Source organism: Argiope bruennichi, chromosome 10 (genome assembly GCF_947563725.1).
Source record: "Argiope bruennichi chromosome 10, qqArgBrue1.1, whole genome shotgun sequence".
Taxonomy (NCBI): Eukaryota; Metazoa; Arthropoda; class Arachnida; order Araneae; family Araneidae; genus Argiope; species Argiope bruennichi.
Window position 1 is genome coordinate 6061721 of NC_079160.1, and position 19562 is coordinate 6081282.

Consider the following 19562-nt stretch of genomic DNA (forward strand, 5'->3'; position numbering starts at 1 on the left):
TTTCTTTTTTAAAAGCAAAATGTAATTTGTTTAATATTTTATCTATAAATTTTTTCTGAAATTTTCTAGTTGAAACAATTGAGGTGTTAGCTGAAATTAGTGAAAATAATCTTTTTATCGCTGTTTGTTTTTAGATTTCAAATAAATTACTTTTGCATATATCCTAAATATTTTTTGATTCTCAATCCAGTTTGGCATTCTTTTTTTTTTTTTTTGAATTTATTAAAGTTTTATTTAAAATTATTATTTTTATGTTTTTCATTTCTGAAAATGAACTATTTTTATTTTATTTTTTACATATTGAAAGACCTTTTATTTCAAAGTTGGGTGCATTGATGCAATTATTAAGCAATATTAGGCCCGACTTTATCTTAGGTGACTATTTAGGTACAACCCTAAGCAATGATTAATTTATCTATTAAATAAAATTTCCCTAAAAGATCTTTCTTTACTTTAAAAAAAAAAGTAATTTTAGGAGGACATTTTACAAATAATTTTATATCTCAAGTGGAAAGGTTTAATAGACATATTTCTGTAATTATTTTGGCTATTTAATCTTACTTAATATATAACCTTAAGTGGAAAAAGTATTTGAAATTTGATGTATTGCATATATTTGTAATATTCCAGGTATCAGTAACCAATTTCCTTTAAAAGGAGTTTTAAAAATTTGAAATATATAACAGCATACTTTCAGTCAATCATGACTGATTTATCAGAATGATTGATTGGGCTGGATATAGTATCGATTGTGTATAAAATTACCATTAATTGTGATGTCAATCATTTGTTCTAACATTTGCAAAAACAAAGGCATAAAAAAATTTCTCGTTGCAAATATTGCATTGGAACCTGTATGTTAATACATTGTTAAAAATATAAATTAATGCAGGAAATTTTTCCCATTTTTTAAATTTTAAATGCTCTTTTGTTTGTTAAAAAGAATTCAAAGTTTTTAATACTTTTATTGATATTTGACTCTGCCTTTGGAGTGTATATAATAAGGCATATATGAATTTTTCTTTGCTTTAGTGTGCTGTATTCTTGCACCAGACCTGGATATTCAGAAGAACCTTTTTGTTTAATATATATAGAAACTAATTGGGCTGGAAATAATTCAACAAATCTTCTAAACTATACACATGCATTTGGAGCTATATTAATTCCAAAGATGTTAATAAAACCATATCATTCCATGATCAAGCTGAACTTGGATCATTTCTTGAAAGCTTTTGCTTAACTGTCTGCCAGCATGCAATAATTAAATAAAACAATTTTGTGCATGTCATCTGAGGGTCAAATGTAATGTCAGCTTTTTCTACCATTGAATAGTTGTCATTCAATATTTGCTAAGTTGCAAGATTTTCCGAACTGACATTTTCAACATATTTTTGGCAGCCTTTTGCTTATATATGCTGTTCTTTGCCTTACTACAATGTGCCATTCAGCCCAAAGGCGGCATACAAATATGTTAGTCTTTGTCTAGGAAATTGATAAGTCTGACAAATTGTTCTTTTTGTGGCACAATTGCTGTTTTTTAAATGTTTGCATCACACATTATATAGTTGCCAAACCTGTTTATTGCGTATACTTGTGGACATTGGCAGCAGTGTTAGTTATCAAAATTAGGAGATGTTATATTAGGCAGATTTTTTAGAGCACCAAGGATACTCTTACTATTTGCAAGTTGAGATATGCTTTTAGAAGTGGTAGGATGTTCTTAAATTTTCAGAATCTCCATGTATTTAGATATATATAATTGCCCTTTATTAAATATACATAAATTCACATAAATACTGTAATGTACTGCACAATTTGTGTACCTATATCTGATTATCTCCTAATCTTTTCATTGTGGATGCTTTTCCTTGTGTATATAAAATATAATTATTTTATAAAAGGCATTTATAAATAAGATAGTATTTTATAGCAGTTAAGCAAGTTTCGATTTACATGTGTGTCTATAATAACATAACCAGCCTGACTGTATGATACAATTGAATTACTATATTTATGTTGTACAGGAATTTATCCACCTACCCTTAATTTATATTTTATTTGAAATTAGGAAATTCCAAAAATAATAAAGATAAATGAATATCAATATACTGTCCATTTTAGTATGTCCTTCGTTTCATCTTACCATATTTTGTCTGTACAGTTATCTCGTATATCTATGAATGAAATTTGAATTGCATCCTTAAAGATGTATTTCTCCACTTGACCAAGATTTAATTGAAATCAAGTACTTGATAATACTTGCATGTTTCATCAGAATTTATTTTAGAAATCCAATTTTGCTGCAAATCTGCTTGCAGAAAACGACTCCAGTGGGCATGCATTAAATTTAAACTGCACATGCACATTTTTGTACATTGAAAGTCACTGTTGAAGATTAATTTCTATCTCTCATTGTATTTCAGGTGCTCATGCTCGATCTGCAAGGGTTCTTCTAGCCATGGCACTTCCTGGTCATATGATATTCACATACTTAATTTGGTTGCTAAATACAGGTGGCACTACTTTTACTTATGCTTTTCTGGTGGTGTATTTAACTGCTGCCTTAATTCAGGTGAATTCTTAATTTACTCTTGTTAATTCTATTTTAAATTCTTTTATTAAGCCCATATTGATTAGAAATTTTTTTTGTTGTTGTTTAGAACAAATAGTTGCAATTGTTTTGTTGTTTGTTATCAGTTGTTTTATTGATGATTTTTCTAGTATGTACTAATAAAATTAATTTATTAAAATATACAGATTGATTACTTTTTGAATTTGAAATTTCCTATGTTTTTAGAGGCTCATGTTTAAAAGCTTTATTTCTCATTATGGATATGAAAAGATTTTACATGGCACACATATTGAGGATTATTATTGAAAAGGAGACGGTGAAATTTTATTTTAAAAAAATGTAAAATATTGCTTCTACTGTCCATCAGATTAAATTCCAGCTCATTTGCTAATTGCATTAGAAACTTTTTCTCTTGAAATAATTATTGCAAAAAACAGTTTTTTCTACAGTAATTTAGTAGTTTTTAATTATGTTTTTCATTTGGTGATTGAATGCCTTTTGGCTAAAAGAATTTAAAGATCTTGAAATATAGAGGATAATTTCAGAGAGCATTGTTTTTGGTGAGTCATTCACTGTTCATCCGTTTAATTATATCAGAAAATAAAAAACAAGAATAAAAAGTGTTTCACAAATGTTTAGTTTCTCAATTAAACCTTAGTTTTGAAAGTATAGTACAATATATTCTTAAACTTTTTCTATTGATACCCACCTCAGAATATCATTAAACAAAAATTCAAGAGATAATTGTATATTTTATTAAAAAATAGGTTTAAAATACTTAGGAAACATTTAAATTATTTTTTTGGATTTATATGAATAAAGGAATATTTTAGAAGTTTAGCATGGATGTATAATTATTGTAGCACTATTTCTTAGTTTTACTTTTATTCAAAATACTGAATATTGCTAGTTTATTAAAATTACTTATTTATTTTTGAAATTATTTTACAAATTACCAATTTTGTAATTGTCTTTTTTGTTACTGTGCTGAATTTATTTACAAAATGTATGCTAAAGCATCTAAGAATTAAAAATAAATCGCTATGAAAATATTTTGTCACATCACTCATTTTTAGACTCCACTTTCAAATTTGAATATTCAGGAATCATACTTTTATTGTCAGTTTCAAAATTCCATTATAATATCTGATATTATTGAAAATGGCAACAAAAGTAGTTTTTTCTTCTTTTCTAGGTATTTCTTTTGCTCTACTTTGCATATTGCATGATTCAGTGGATGTGGAGGCGAAAAATTGATCCTGATAACTCTGCAATCCCATATCTGACAGCGCTGGGTGATCTTCTGGGAACATCATTACTTGCATTAGCATTCCTTTTTCTCTCTAATATTGGAAGTCATGATCCAGTTCTTGAAGGAGAGTAAATAGACCACTGGCATTTCATTTAAGAATCTCGGCCATCTATAACATTTATACTGGGGATTTAAAAAAATGATTCAGAATGTTTTGGAAAATTCATCAAAACTGCATTTTTACCTTTGGAAAGATTGTAATCAAAATGATTATATGTTTTAAAATTTTTGGCAAGTATATGGTTAATGCAAAAGCTTTCTTTTTTGCAGATGTAAATTTTTTTCAATGGTAAAAAAGAATGCTGTGATTTGAATTATATGAAAATATTGGAAAATCTATGTATTAAGTATTAGTAAATGTAATGTACTTATAATGGAAAAGCATAAAATGTTTCGATATTCAAAATTAAGATTATTGAAAATATTATTGAAGTGTTTATTTCTACTATAAAAATGATTTTTTTAATTAAATCTGTTATAAACTTTTCAAAATAAGTAAAAATAATTATTTTTAAAAATTTTAAATGTATTCAAATTGTACCTTCTTGGAAGCTCTTTTTCTATTAATAATTAAATGTTAGTGATCATTAGCTTATATAAATGAATGTTGTAGTTAAGTATTTGCAAATATGTTATAGTATTAACTTTTTTCATCTGTACTTATGAAATGATTTAAATGCAGAATTAGAATGATCTTTTTTTAATAATATGGCACATTTTTTTTTGTACTATTTGATGCATTTTATTTATTCTATATATTTTAAGTTTTAGTTTTTATTTTATTTATTTATGCATTTGAGGGTACTTAAAATATCATCAAATTAAAAGAATCTCAAAGTGTCGGAATATTTTCTGTGCCTAGTTTAAAAGTGCATAGTTCTTCGGTGCCTTATGGGTTTATATACAAAATTTAACATAATTTTAAAACATTGAAAACTAAACTTTTAATGGTTGTGTTTTCTGTGAAATGCTGATAAGGAATCGTAATTTCTATTTAGCTTTAATATATTTATTAAATCTACTTGGAAATAGACTAGACATCAAAACTTGGAAAAGTTTTTGAATACATACTTTGAAGAATATTGAAAATTTAATGTGTTTAACCACAAAAATGTTGATTTCATTACTTAATCTGAAAGGCTATTCATCTTTTTTACTTAATTTTTTTGTAAGCAAATTATATGACTTAAAAGTACAGTTTCATCTAATGCTTTTATGAAAAATACATATCTGTTTCTATATTGTGTCTAAAAGCTACAAAAAAAGATGAATTATTGATTCATATTTATGAATAAAACAATGTTTGATCACATTAGTACAATACATAATTAGTGGTTGAGATTTATTTTAATTGCATAGAAAATCTTTAAATGAATCTTGCATTGAAAGAGGTTTGTCTCATTATTTTTGCATTTTTGATTTTAAACTGTACAATGTGTTTAATATTTTTAATATCGTGTAATAAACAAGTTTTTGTGGCAAAAATATTCGAAAAATATTAATTTGTTTTAGTAATTGTGATTAAGTACCTTTTCAACATTAATATTTTCCAAAAAGGAATTGATTCACATGAAAAACAAAATTGCTGTTTTCAGTAACGGAGAAATGAAGAATTTCTTTTTTTATCTGTGAAAAACACATGCTTAGTTTTTTTTGTATGTACATCACATTTTTTTATATTATTTCCTCTTCTTTAATAAACACTTTATGCCACATTTCTCGCATCTTTCAAAATGAAATATTTGAGATATAAAAGTAATATTAATATTTTTAATTTTTTTTCTGATATATGAATAAAATGTATTTATTTTCAGTCTGTAATTATCTTTAAATAAGAATATTAAAAAAATACTTTCTAATGTTCCTGATACTATCACTTGAAATTTAATGAAATTGAATGAGTACCAAATTGTTTTCATACATGATTTATAATTTTTTTAATTATTTTTCTTGCATTTTACGTAAGATTTCGTACCCTGATTATGTGTTCATATTAATTTAGAAAAATCTTTAACTTTGAAAAGGGTCCCTCTAGTCAAAGTACTCAACTTAATTTGAAGAATTTTCTTTATTTTTAATATTGCTAAATTTTGCTTTGAATAATTTAGATATCACTTTTAATAATAGGATGTTCTGTTACTCTGTTGAATAATTTTTTTTTTAAAGTTCGGTAATCAGTTTTGAATTTTATTAATTCTGTAATTTTTTTTATTTTTTTTTTAGAAATCCTACCATTTCTCCACACTCTCAATGTTAAACTAGTTTGATGTATATGTTTGTAGACTATAGTTGATTGATGTTATTGTTTATACAAAAAGAAAATCTAAGCATTATAAAATTGTAAAGAGTTATTTACATTTTACTATCCATTTAATTTCTTTCATGAATTTTCATCTTAAAAATTAGTTTGACCTTTTGCACAAATCCAGTTTTCATACCAGCATCATTCTTTCTTTTTTAATACAAGAAAGGAAGGAAACTTGTTCAGTGATTAAAAATGTTCTTACATTCTTTTATATATATATTTAAATTATGTATTTTGTGCAAGTTAAATGTTGCTTTTAATACTTATTTAGCAAGCACAAGTTTGTTTTTAATTTTTAATAAATTTTTGAATTGTAATTATTTTTCACAGTATTAATAAATGTGATATGATTGCTTGTGCATAAGGTATATATTAATTATGGGATGTTTTGGATTTTACTTTTTTATATGAATTATTAGATATTTCTTGTGTCTTTAGTATTTTAACTTCAATTTAACCAATGAATCAGGAAGGCCGATAAAGCTAAAGTTTTATTTAAACTTTGTTCTATAATATTATACTTTAAAGTACTTTAGATATAAATAAAATTTGTCATCGAAATGTTGTATATTGTACAGTAACATTATTGAAAACTGAACCATTTTAATACAATGTGAATAATGTTATAGTATAAAACATTATTAAATCTAATAGTTTTCGTTCAAGGTTTTAGATTTTAAGTCTTGCATTTACGCATTTACATCTTTTAAGTCTTAAAAAATTAGTTTTGTTTTAATAATTTATGCTAATAGAAAATGTAATATATTGTTAGTAGTCCTGCTTGAAAGCTATATTTGTTATGTTGTATGTTATTTTAATGCAAAGTTCAGCTAACATTATTAATATGAAATTCATCTTTTTAAATATTGTATTTAAATATTGGTATCTGGATGATGGACCAATTTAATGTGTTAAATAAGTTTCAAGCAGGATTATTAAAAGCAAACTGTGCAAGAATAAATTTGAAAACTAAAAGTTAAAGTTAAAATTTGAAATTGAAGAAAAGCAATGAGATTTTTTTTTTCTATAAATATAAGAAAATAATGTTAGATAAATGAATTCAAACAAGAAAGCAAAGCAGCATAAATTTTATTTTTAGAATTGCTTCTTGGTTACTATTTATATATTAGCACAAATTAAAATTGCGAATGAACTCTAAATTTATTATTAGAGTTATATATTTCTGTGCAAAAAAATAGAGTATCGACTTCCCAGGTTGGATTTCTTAATAAGTGTCATCTGCTGAAGAGATTAAATGAATCAGTTTTATTTTAAATCAAAGTATAATGATAAGCAAATGCTGTCCATTTAAAAAAAATTTTATATTTATGATTGTGTAAAGATCTGTTATATTATTGTGGTATTTGTTATGATATTTATTACTTAATCATAAATAATTTTGTTGCAAATAAAGACTGAATCAGTATTATTAGCTTTCACAATCAAGAATTATAGAAATAATTGATTTTTGATTAATCTATATTTGTGAATTTCTTTTAACCTACTAAAGATTACAATTGAAGTTTAATATGAAAAATTGGAGATAAAAATTGTGTAGAAGTCAACTTATTAATATTTTATCATTGGCTTTTCTTTCTTTCATTTTTTTTTTTCACAAGTTGTGATGTGAAGCTAGTCAACTGAAATTGTACTTGCATTAATTGTGTCAGAAGTAAATTTGTGATAGTTGCACAATCATGTGAGGTTAGTTTTACCATTTACCATGTCTTGTGTAAAATGAAAAATATTAAAAAAAGGAAACTGTTGTAGCCATGATATCCGGAAATGGATGTATTGTGATATTAAAATGTTAGTACACTTCATTTTGCTTCATTTTATTTCTTATGAGATTTTATTAGCTTTTATGCCTGTCAGTGGTTAGAATGAAAATATTTATGCATCTTTTTTCAATAAAAACGTTAAAATTAGCCCACACACATATATATTACACAGTGCGTAGCATCATGAAAAGTGCTTAAATTTGAAAACCATTTTTAAGCACCTTAAAAGTGCTTAATTTTCTCATGAAGACAAAGAAAGCTTTTCGTTTTGATTTGTTTTCTCACAAGATAAAATATGATAATTCGGAATCATGGTCGTTAAAGCTTGTTTATAGTTCGTTAACGGATTCTGAGACGACCACATTTCGACGACTCCCATTTCATTAAGGGGTGAGACGCGGAACGATGAGTGCATTTCGGGTATTCCCTTTGATCTTGTATTTCGCCTATTAGATACTAGTAAATGTAAACATCTCCTCCTTTCATCTTTCCTTTCACCCCTATTTTGAAGAATCAAACCCATCCTAACACATGTGCAAAAACGCGGAGGGTTTTACAATCCGTTGCTGAACTATACCGGATGTACCAACAAAGGGGAAGAATTCAAAGAAATATTCCAAGGGTTCCAGCATATATTAAGATACAGGGGTGTTTGTGCTCCGGGGAAACCCCGGAATTCCGGGGATTTTGAACTTCGATACCCGGAAATTCCGGGGATCGTCGTTCAAAAGGAAGTAGGAATAATAATGAATTATTTATTTTGATCTGGGTAATTTTGTTTGCTTTGAAAGCAGAAAACGCAAGGTCAGTGTGTGTGGTGAAAACTTTTCCTTTCTTTCTCCAAAGGCAGTGATAATGCGTGAAAAGGGGGAAAAAACTTCTTTTTTGTTCTTTCCTTATTGCGAGTTATGACTCATTCCCCCGGTTCTCGGACATTCTCTTCTGGATTCTTTTCGGCAAGTAGGCGCGGCAGAAAAAAAAAGGAGACTTCGTTCGACCAGATGTGCGATCACGTGACTCTGGGTTCAAAGGTCTTATCTCTCCTGGCGTGGCGCCAATAAGTAGAAAAGGGGGATTTTTCGCCGTATTCGCTATTTGTCATTGATCGCTTCGCAACTTTTTTTTCTCCGCTGTGTAAAATTTTCGTTTCATTTATTGATGCACGTGTACATTTTTCGTTTCGTTTATTGAAATATTTTTTTATTTATGTACGCAAGAGAATTTCACTATGAAATTTCTCGATATAAATAGTGATATTATACAATTAGAAGAAGGTGTCCGGAATGCATTTAGGTGGAATTGGATTGAACGGAGAGATGGTAATGGGGATACCATCGGCACATGGTGTAAGAAAATAAATGTTGCTGGACAAGCATATTGTGTTTTTTGTAACTCACTGCTGAAGTATGGTGGGGAAGGATTCAAGGCTTTCATAAATCATTCTAAAATCCAATCATCCAATAGCAAAAGAATTCCAAATTTCTCGGATGAAAGCTTATACTAATACAGCACAGCATATGAAACAGAAATTACCCCTTAAAAATTCATATCTAATTAGTTTTACAGCATTAGATCCAGAGCTAAGAGGTAAAACCAGTACAGTATTAGCTTTTGAAAAATTATCATCTTTTATGTCCCATATTTTTAGTGATAATGAAAAGTCAAAAGTAGAAGCTGGAATAAGGTTATACCAGAGTGATATTGATATCACCAAAGAAATGCTCTACACATCTGATGAAAGTGGAAATCAAGTCAAGTGTACAATTGATAAATATTGGTCTAAAGTTTTTAATTTAAAAGACGATTTCATAAATGATTATAAGTATCCTACATTGGCTAAATTGGTCAAAGCCTGCCTTAGCTGCTTCCATGGCCCATTAGTGGAAAGTGCATTCAACTTAATGGATACACTTGTCACTGACTATAGAACCTCTCTTAAGATTGATTCCCTAGATGCAGTGCAGACTATTAAATATGATTTAATGGCTTCTAAAGAAACCTCATGTGAAAAATATGGCTCAAAAAATCCAATGACTGATCCACTTCACAAAGATCTCTTACTAAATATGAACAGAAGTTGGAAAACATATCAAGAGGACTTAAAAACATGTATTTCAGATGAGTCGCCTAAAAGTCTCTGAAAAACCTTCTACATTAGCAGAAAAGCAAACTGCTTCTACCTCTGCATGTGCAGTTCTCGAGGAAATTTCTTCAACTGTAAATGAGGAAAATAAAAGTCAACCTTCCTGCAATTATGAAGTTCACCACAAAAGAAAGACAAGCCCACAAACATCAGAAAATAAAAAAAAGCAGCAGAAATTAGATAATTTTTTTTAAAGAATTAATTCAGGTAATTTAAAATATTTACATAAAATGTAGTAGTTTATATGTTTGAAAATTTATGGTTATTAATTTTGCAAAAAAAGTAATTCATTGAACTTTTATAATTAGGTCATTCAATACTTCATAATTGTAATTTTTCATTTCTCCCCCCCCCCCCTTCTCGAAACTCCAAAATGTCGGTAGTAAGTCCGTAAAAATTTCAGGGGATTTTTTGGGGTCCCACAAACACCCCTGAAGATAACACATAATGATCCTTTTTTTTTTCCCCTCCGTTTTTCTTCAACAATGTGCATTGCCATTTATTAAAATACTGGAATAGTTATATGGAAGGTGCAATAGGAAATGCGTACTATGCTATATTTATTGCGAATCGAAAAAACATTGCAATTTCAATTTTTAATGTTTTGAATGTTGAAGAATTTATTTAAGTTATGCCTAGTAAGTATAAATTTAAACTTTCATGTATTTTTAAAGAAGAATATGTGATATGGTCTGATCAATGGAAAATATGAAAATAGCGGGATGGATTTGATGCGCTAAAACGATATATCAAACATGGAAAATGCTGTTTTAAAAACACTTACATATTCAACCATCATTCTCATTAATATGTCGTTTTGGAGCAATTGCTTGAATGACATACTACAGGTATTCAACTGTACTATATTGAACTGTAAATTGCGGTATAAAATTACATTAGCAAAATCCAGTATGGTTAACTTGAAACTTTAAATTTTCAATGATCGTGTTATCTTTCGCGGTATTTTTTTTTTTTTTGTATGACCCTATCCATTTGAACATTTTTGTTTGTTGGACTAATCTTGCCAAATTTGTTTTGTTAAGGGGGAGGGGGAAGAAAAGAAAACTTGGCGGCAGATGGAGGATTTTCACCGTATGCGGCCTCGCCTCACTTAGTTTTCCTCGTTTCCACGACTAGGAGATAACTGAATCGGCGATAGGGCTACGCTGATCTTGGGCGACGTGCCGCATGGAAGCAAACTGATCTGTTGCCAGGCGTTCTCCATAAGTCAGTTTTTCTAGGTTGCATCGATGAAATGGACCGAGGACTGCGCTCGCTATAGCAGTGCCAGTTCGGTGTTGAATGGTGCGTTGGCGGCGTTGCGTTGGTCTTGCAGAAACAGGCGCCAAAACTTTTTCAACTTCCTCTTGTACTGTCTCTTCTAAGGACTGTGGATGTACATCCGAAGATTCCTCTGTTGGTTTTTAGTGAAAATAATTCTTCAAAGCAAATAAAACTTAAGTAAATCTTCTCATCTTTAATGGGGCTCTCTCATCTACCCGATGTCTTTACGGCTGTCGATTCAATAAAAAGACGCAATACTTGCTAAAAAACAGAATAGAATAACTTTATTTTAAAGACAAGACATATATACATGGAAATAGTTGCTGCTAGGTAACGGCACTATTTAGACAATAAAACATTTGTACATGGGAACAGTTACTCGGGAATGGAGCATTTGGAAACTATTCAATTCATCTGTTCCCAACAGTTAGTCTAATCATCCGCTGGACTTCTTCCTGCACAATCCTGCGTATTAGAGATACTGGATCGAATTCTTTGTCCATAGCGGCCATTGGTACCATGTTGGAAGTCTCGAATTTTCGTCTTCCCACTCTCTTTTGCTTTATGTCCTCGATGTAATCTCACCATTTTATAAAACAGGCTTTATGGCTATCTCTTTTTAATTGTGCCCAATAAATATCTTCCGACACTCCTTTATTCAGGTGCGATACTTTTTCATTCTCTGGCATCGGGGGGTTTACCTCTTGGCAAAGTCCTAAGATGCTTTGGATGTAGGACTGCGTACTCTCACCCACGCGTTGAGCCCGATATTTTAAATGTTCTTCAGTTTTCTTATATTTCTGCTGATCTCCGAAGAGCTGAGCCATTCCACTTTTAAATGCATCTCAAGAATTCAAGGCATCCTCATGGTTAACAAACCACTGCTTTCCTGTGCCGTCGGGAAAGAAGTAAACATTTGCTAAACACATCATGTCGTCCCATTTGTTAAATTTAGCCATTCTATCGTATTCTTCGAACCATTTGCTAGGATCTTCTCCAGATTCTCGAAATATTGATGGGCTCCTTAGTTGTTGGTATACGGGCATAACTACTGTTGGCTCCCATTTTCTTGATTCTGGAAAATACAGTCCAAATTCAGGCGGTAATCCTCTTGAACGAGTACTATCACCAGAATCCACGGTTAAATGTTTTTTACTCGGCACCTCCACCAAATTTGTCGCGAAGATGCAAAAAATAACGTCACAAAGTAACGCTATATCAAATTTATTAGTTTTAAGTAACTCGTAACAAGCAGGCGAAGAACCGACTCCACTGCTTGTGGAACTCAATTTATTTATTTTACAGAATAAATTAGAATTATAAAGAAGGCTATAGAAAGTTCTAGACTCTTCTAGAATATTAAATGAATAATGAGAAATTAAAATTAAAGTTCAAACTTTAAATTAATATGGCTTGGCTGGAATTCGACCCCACGCCTTTGTGCTTTCCAAGCGCGTACTATACTTTTGAGCCACACTTTGTGCAGATCTTTTTGCGACAAAATGTTGGTACAAATCTCGACTTGCCTATTTGAGATGATTCTTCCTGTTTAAACATCTCGCATGTATTTACCACAATTTCTAAAATTCATCAATAAGTACAAAATGGCACATACTATGACCAGTTACGACGATGCCAGAAAACTGTTTACATACAATTATGAATTCTTAATGACAGCCATGAGGGAAAAAAATGCATCGTTTGCGGAAGAGATAAAATTTTGTAACTATCCAAAATTTATCACATGACCACCATGATAAAAATTTTGTATTAAATGCAACATTTAAGCAGACTGTGGTGGTAACATTATAAGCCAGATAACAACTACCGGAGAAGAGTGTACACTTTTGTCTAGTGGCTATGTTACTCGGCTATGAACCCTAACGTTGCGAGTTCGAATCTCAACTTGCACAAGACTATTTCTCACTATGCTTGCATCAATCTTGTATTCGGGACGCACGAAACCCTGCTTACGGTTCGTTTATCCCATGAGGAATTGTCTAATTCTAATTAGTTAGTGGATATAATATAATTAAGCAATTTCAGACGAGTTTATTTTGATAGATTGGCAGAACGAAAACTTGAGAAAGCGGGTTGCGCCAAACACTCGATAGAAAATATCAATAATAATTAGGTAAACAAATGACAATTAAACATAATCGTACTTACTCTTTCTTGTCCATCTGTTATTCCGTTTCAAAAATGTCTTTTTTAGTACTCGAACTAGCACTCGTATCCGAGATAGAAGTCAACTATCAACTCGTAGCAGCCAAATGATACTCCAAAGTTTAGTAGCCGCAACATATCGATGAACAGAAATACACAACATGCTTTGGTATTTTCCTCCGTTTGCATCCAATTTCTAGAAAGATGAACCTGTAAGATTTATTTCATTTCCATTAGCTCATTGAAAAATGCAGTGGAATTTGTATAATTCCACGTTGACCTTAGAAAAACTGATTTCTAGAAGTGCAAACAGCAGAGAAAAGTTAAAAGAACCACAAAAATTCGTTTGATTAAAAAAAAAAATTGAATGAAGAGAAACTTGCCCCAAAAATTAAAACAGGAAAAAAAATGAAATAAAATTTAGTATTTTTAATATCTAAAAATATTTTTTTTTTTATAATTGTGGGAAAAGGCAACGACCAGCATTAATATGTGAAATATATTTATTAAGATTAAAGGAGAAAAGATAAAACATTACTACATAGAACATAAAAGATACATGAGCGTGAGCTGCACGTCTTGCAGTCTCACTGCCCAACTCTCGTCTGCCCATAATGGCGGGAAAGCATCACGTGATTAATGACGTGACGCAACGTGGCCAGCATGGCGCCATACAGGATACGGGATCTGTCAGCACTTCCCACATAATTTTAAAAAGAATTCCAATAAACAAGAAAATTTTTTACTGTAGGTATAATAAACATTACTCAGTTATGAGCAAAATTTCAAAATAAATATTTTGTCATCCGAAAATTCAGTAAATCAGATAAATTTGATTCACTGACAATTTTCAAATCAGGCTAAAATTGTATTGATTTATTTTTGTAATTCTATTAAGTATATTTTGGAAACTACGGTTCAGTACAAGATTTGCTTTCAATGTTAGATATTCTTTCTATAAAAAAAAAACCTTTCATACTATGAAGGCCAATAAAATACATTATTTAATCCGAGATTTCAGTTCATTTGCAAAAATCAGATTTAATTTATTCGAAACTCATTTAAAAAGAGAGAACTTAATGATGATGTTTCTTAATGATAATGTTTCCGTAACAATGAATGCTAATTTTCAATAAAAGTTTTATTGATTGTATTATATGTTTAACATTTTATTTGCAACTATTCACATTTCCTTGGAGGTATTGAAACTTCAATAAGAAAAATATTACAATAAATTATATTCAAACGACTTTTCCCAATCTGAATGAAGGGAAACATTCTTTGTAAAAGTGTGTGATTTAGCCCATTAATAAACACGATGATGTAATAGTCTTCTAGCCATGTAATTTGATAAAGAAAAGTAATTCTAATTGTGCGCATAAATTTACTTGAATTATGTGTTGACTTCTTTACTCATATTAAAGTTCCGCTTTAAAGCAGTAATGAGAGTATTGAAAGGTGGATCTTGTAAAGCCCCGTTCCGACGACATGTGGTCTTACGGATTTGGTCATAAATCTGCCAACTGATCCGTTGTTGGATCAACCCCGCCAAGACGCGAGCGGGAGCTTCCCGCAAATTGTCGGTAAAATGAACAGACAAAGAACCTCAGAAAATCACAAGAGAGGGGAAAGAGCGAAAAGTGTGCCAGACTCAAGGCGAGCACAGGTCGTCAAAACGGGGTTTAATTGTAAACCAAGGTGGTTCTTGCTAGAAGCTTGTAGAATATGCTCTTCTTTAGAACATCTAAAATTTTGATATCTTTTGCAATTGAGCAAAGCTCAAGTTTATCAACGTCTTTTGCTTACTTGGTGAGGTTGTATGACTTTTCGGTACAGTGCAATTTCCGTACCGATCATAAAACTATCAATCAATGGTCTTGTTTACAAGGCGGTTGTGTTACTCATAAGGATCAGTTCTAAAAGAGGTTACAACATTTTAAACGTTATCTAAAAGTGTCAGATTTGGCGAAAGTTAACATGATTTTTAACGCATTATCGAATACTTAATGATACGTTCATTAATACAATTTCATGAGTTTTAACACGATCTGAATAATTTCCACTTTGTTTTTTATGAAAGATATTACTTTTCAATGAATTTATTCAAAAATGTACGATAAAAATCAATGACGAATGATATTTCTTTTCATATAAATACAATATCGAACCATTTCGAAATAATAATAATTTCTTCTGGATTTCAGATATAAATGCATTACTTTACATAAATATAACGATTTGCATTAAACGAAAGAGTTTGGGTTTCATTAGCTTTTGCTTTATTTCTTCTTCATTCGTTTGTTTAATTCAATAAGTTCGAACATTGAAATTTATGTTATTTAAATATAGGCACTTAAAAAAATTGTTTCTTAAGTTTAAAGTACAATGAAATGAGGTTAGTGGTATTGGAATGATTTGTAAAAGCAATTCTTGAAATGCCATAAGTAGTAAGAAAAGCTTCCAATTACGGATATTAAGTTTCCATGTCACATCAGTTTAAAAAAATCAGTTTCCAGAGTAGAAGTGTCGTTACAAATGTAAACTTTTCTGTTTATAATCGTAGATTTAATTTCAATGTTGTTGCATTTAAAAAAAAATCTGTACTCTGATAAAGATAAATTATTTGTTCATTATATAACTTTTCATTTTGTATATGAAATATTGTAAGTACACAGTGCATAAAATAAACAGCTTACTAAAACAGAAGTTTATTAATATTTTGCTAACTGATCATTTGTATCTGCGAAAGTTTGTAGGAGTTGTTAGCTGAATTCAAATTTAATTTTCTTCTAGATGCACAATTTATTAAACCATAACCCAAATCTACTTCTGAAAAATAAAACAGAATTAAAAAAAAATTGGTTTTTACATTAATGTATGTTGTATATATTCATCAGAAACTTTAATTTTTCAAAAGATCGTTCTTATATATAAAGTAAGTCATTAACTATTGTGATGAATAAAGTTCTGGTAATACACTCTTCAACATCATACTTTTATACTCATCTATACTTTAATTGTAAATTTTTACTGATTTTTGCTACTATGCGTTTTTTTCCATATTTCAAACAATGTAATTATTTCCAATTTCAAAAGAATTCAGAGCCGTTTAAAATCTTCTAGGGGCTATGAGTTAATGCAAATCTCAAAAACCCCTTCTAAACCCCTCAAAAAACCCTTCAAATTTTGTATCGATTTTGATTTAATTTTTATTCAGCAGTTTTAAGTAGCAAATTTTGAAAAACTGCAGTTACAAGTCCCTTTCTAAAAAGTCCATTTCATTATTTCACGCATAAAAAAAGTGCACAGTTAAAATGTAAAATTAACTTTAAGCAAAATATTAAAAAACAAAAGAGAACTTTCTTTAATACACTCTAAATAATATTTTAAAAGGAGGGAACATGTTTTATTAACTGAAAAACTCCAAATTTTTTAGAATTATAAAATAGCATAATGAATAACTTGTAAATTGTAATTAGGAATAATACTAGAATAAAGTTTCGAAATTAATTTAATGAATACTTGATTTTGACTTGAATAAATTTGATTGCATGGGTTCTGTCATTAAATGAAATATAAAACTAAACTTTCTAAAATTGCTAAGAATTTTCAAGAGCTGAGGGGCTTCTTGGCAATTGCCAATTTTGCCTATTTAATAATCCTTCCCTTCTTCCACCATTGATTAGAATTATTTAAATAATCTCTTTGGACTGTTGACATTACAGCTCCCGTATTCAAGATTCAAATCTCTTGGGAATTTAATTGTATTTATTAGAAAGGGCTTTAAGGGCATGTTTGGATGGGCCCATTGATTCGGACGTTCTTAAGCAATTCCCCCCCCCCCCCCCCCCCGTGAAAACAATATGCATGTTGCTGATATTTTGCTCTGGAAAAGGCCTGGTTGTCTCACAATGAGTCCATAGTTTGCAGTCGTCCAGTCGAGATCAATATAAGATTAAGAGCAAATGAATTTAGAACATTAATTTCTTTATTATAAGAAATAGAGTTCTGTTATTGCAAACTGTTGCTGTAACATTAAAGAAGTTTTTAAAGAGATGTTTTATTTCCTCATAATTATATGAGTGAATATTCACTTTCATTTCTGTAATTTACTTTTAACCATAATACATGAAACCTCGATTAAATCATCAGTATATTTTCATTATAGAAATTTGTAATTGTGTTATTAAAATGAAATGAATCATTTTCTATTAATATATTGTTCAATAAAAAAGAAATTGCATTATAATATTTTTGTAACAGCTGTAATTTTTTTTTCTCAAAATAGCTAAAAGTTTGGTGATTTTGTATTAAGTTTGAAGGAATATTTAACAGAATGTTAACTCTATAACCCACAAAAAATGATTTAAATTATTTCTTAGGTCACATTTATATTTTAAAATTACAGTCAAAACAGCCTCTCACAAGGAATGTTCAAAATACTTCAAGTATAAAAATATTCCCACCATTGCTTAGCATTAATTTACTATGAAATTCATATATTACTAATACAAATATCCTTTACATAAAAAAAAAAAAAAAAAAATGTTTCCCATTTTCTCCTAATGCAAAATTATATGCTAAAAAATTTGGTATCATTAAAAAGATAATTTTTTGAAAATAGCTCCTAAAATCACTTTTCTACCCTCTAAAATATATATTTGCCAAATTTAATAGGCATAAGTCAGACAGTCTGGCTTGTACAGAGCCAGCACATACAAACTGAAACAGACATAAGCTTTTTCCTTTTGTTTAAGCATCAAATTTAGTTAAAATATCAATATATTTTCCTGCCAAATATTCTTGCCACCGGATAGCATGTTTTTAGCAAACCTATACTAATCATTCCCTATCTCCCTTGGTGTGGTGTGGTGTGGAGAGGGGGGTGCCAGCTCAGGTATCGTCCTCGTCATCTGACCGTGGTTCAAAATGACGAGGTCCGTCCCAAAATAGCCCTAGTGTTGCTTCAAACGGGACGTTAATATAACCAAACCAAACCAAACCAAACCCTATCCCCCTTTTTTTCAAAGAGCTACGCATGATTTATTTATTGGACGTTTATGATCCGTACGGGAATATCTGCCCCACTACCCTTCCACCGTCACGCCTCCTGCTTAGAGCTCAATTCCTTTTCGAGCGCTCTACCGCGAAAGAGTTAATGTGGCAGTAACGAAGACAGTCCCCACCAGTGTCCATGATCCGCTTTAATTCTTTTATGGAAACTCATTGTGGGCAATCATGCAAAATTCGACAAATTTCATTGAAAATGTTACTTTTCAAATGCACTGGATCAAGTGGTAGATTGGTGTCGCGTGTTTTTTAGTTGGACGATATGGGAGGATTTCCCAATGGACATCGTTAATTGTTTCTTTCAAATTTGCATTATTGCATTGTTTTGAAATTGTTTTTTCCCCTATGTGAATTTAAATTCTAAAACATTATGTTTATCCGAGGATTTCATATTTATTAAACAGCCGATAATTGTCTGTGTTTCAGTAATCACTGTCTGTTGCGCTTAAAAGCAAGCCAGATACCCTTATGAGTATTTGATTGAAATCTTCACACACATATACATATAAAGAAGAAAATAATAGAATAATATTCAAAATATCAGCTGAATAGAATAATGATTGCCTTTTTTAAAAATCAGAAATGGCCAAATATAGTGAATTTGCTTACGTCTAGTTAAAACTCATGGATTGCTACTTCTTATCATTCACATTCGTGATTTTATCATTGTGGCCCCTGTGCTCCGAGCTTCGAAAAGGTTCAGAAATCGTCTGCATTTCGTGAACATTTACAGCTTTTATAAAAAAAAAAAAAAAAAAAAAAAAAAATTATTGCAACTAGGTCGGTACAACAGTCATCTCTTTCTTCTTTAGATGGATAACGAGATAATTGATATTCATGTCGTCTGTACTTTTACAATTTTATGTAAAATGATGGAAGGTAGCGACTTCCAGCTGGCTCTTTAGCTATTTCTGCTCTTGCTTCATCTA

The 19562-nt window shown here is 29.9% G+C and overlaps 1 protein-coding gene across 2 annotated transcripts in view; it reads left to right on the forward strand.

The window, feature by feature from the left end:
- The window catches only part of LOC129987750 (solute carrier family 41 member 1-like), a 33953-nt gene extending 25941 nt beyond the window's left edge, over positions 1-8012 (forward strand). For both annotated transcript variants that reach the window (XM_056095691.1, XM_056095692.1), the window contains 2 exons: positions 2424-2572; positions 3768-8012. In XM_056095691.1, coding sequence (XP_055951666.1) covers positions 2424-2572; positions 3768-3956 — 338 coding nt within the window. In that variant the 3' untranslated portion in view covers positions 3957-8012. The remainder of the gene's footprint in view (positions 1-2423; positions 2573-3767) is intronic.
- The last annotated feature ends 11550 nt before the right edge of the window (positions 8013-19562 follow it).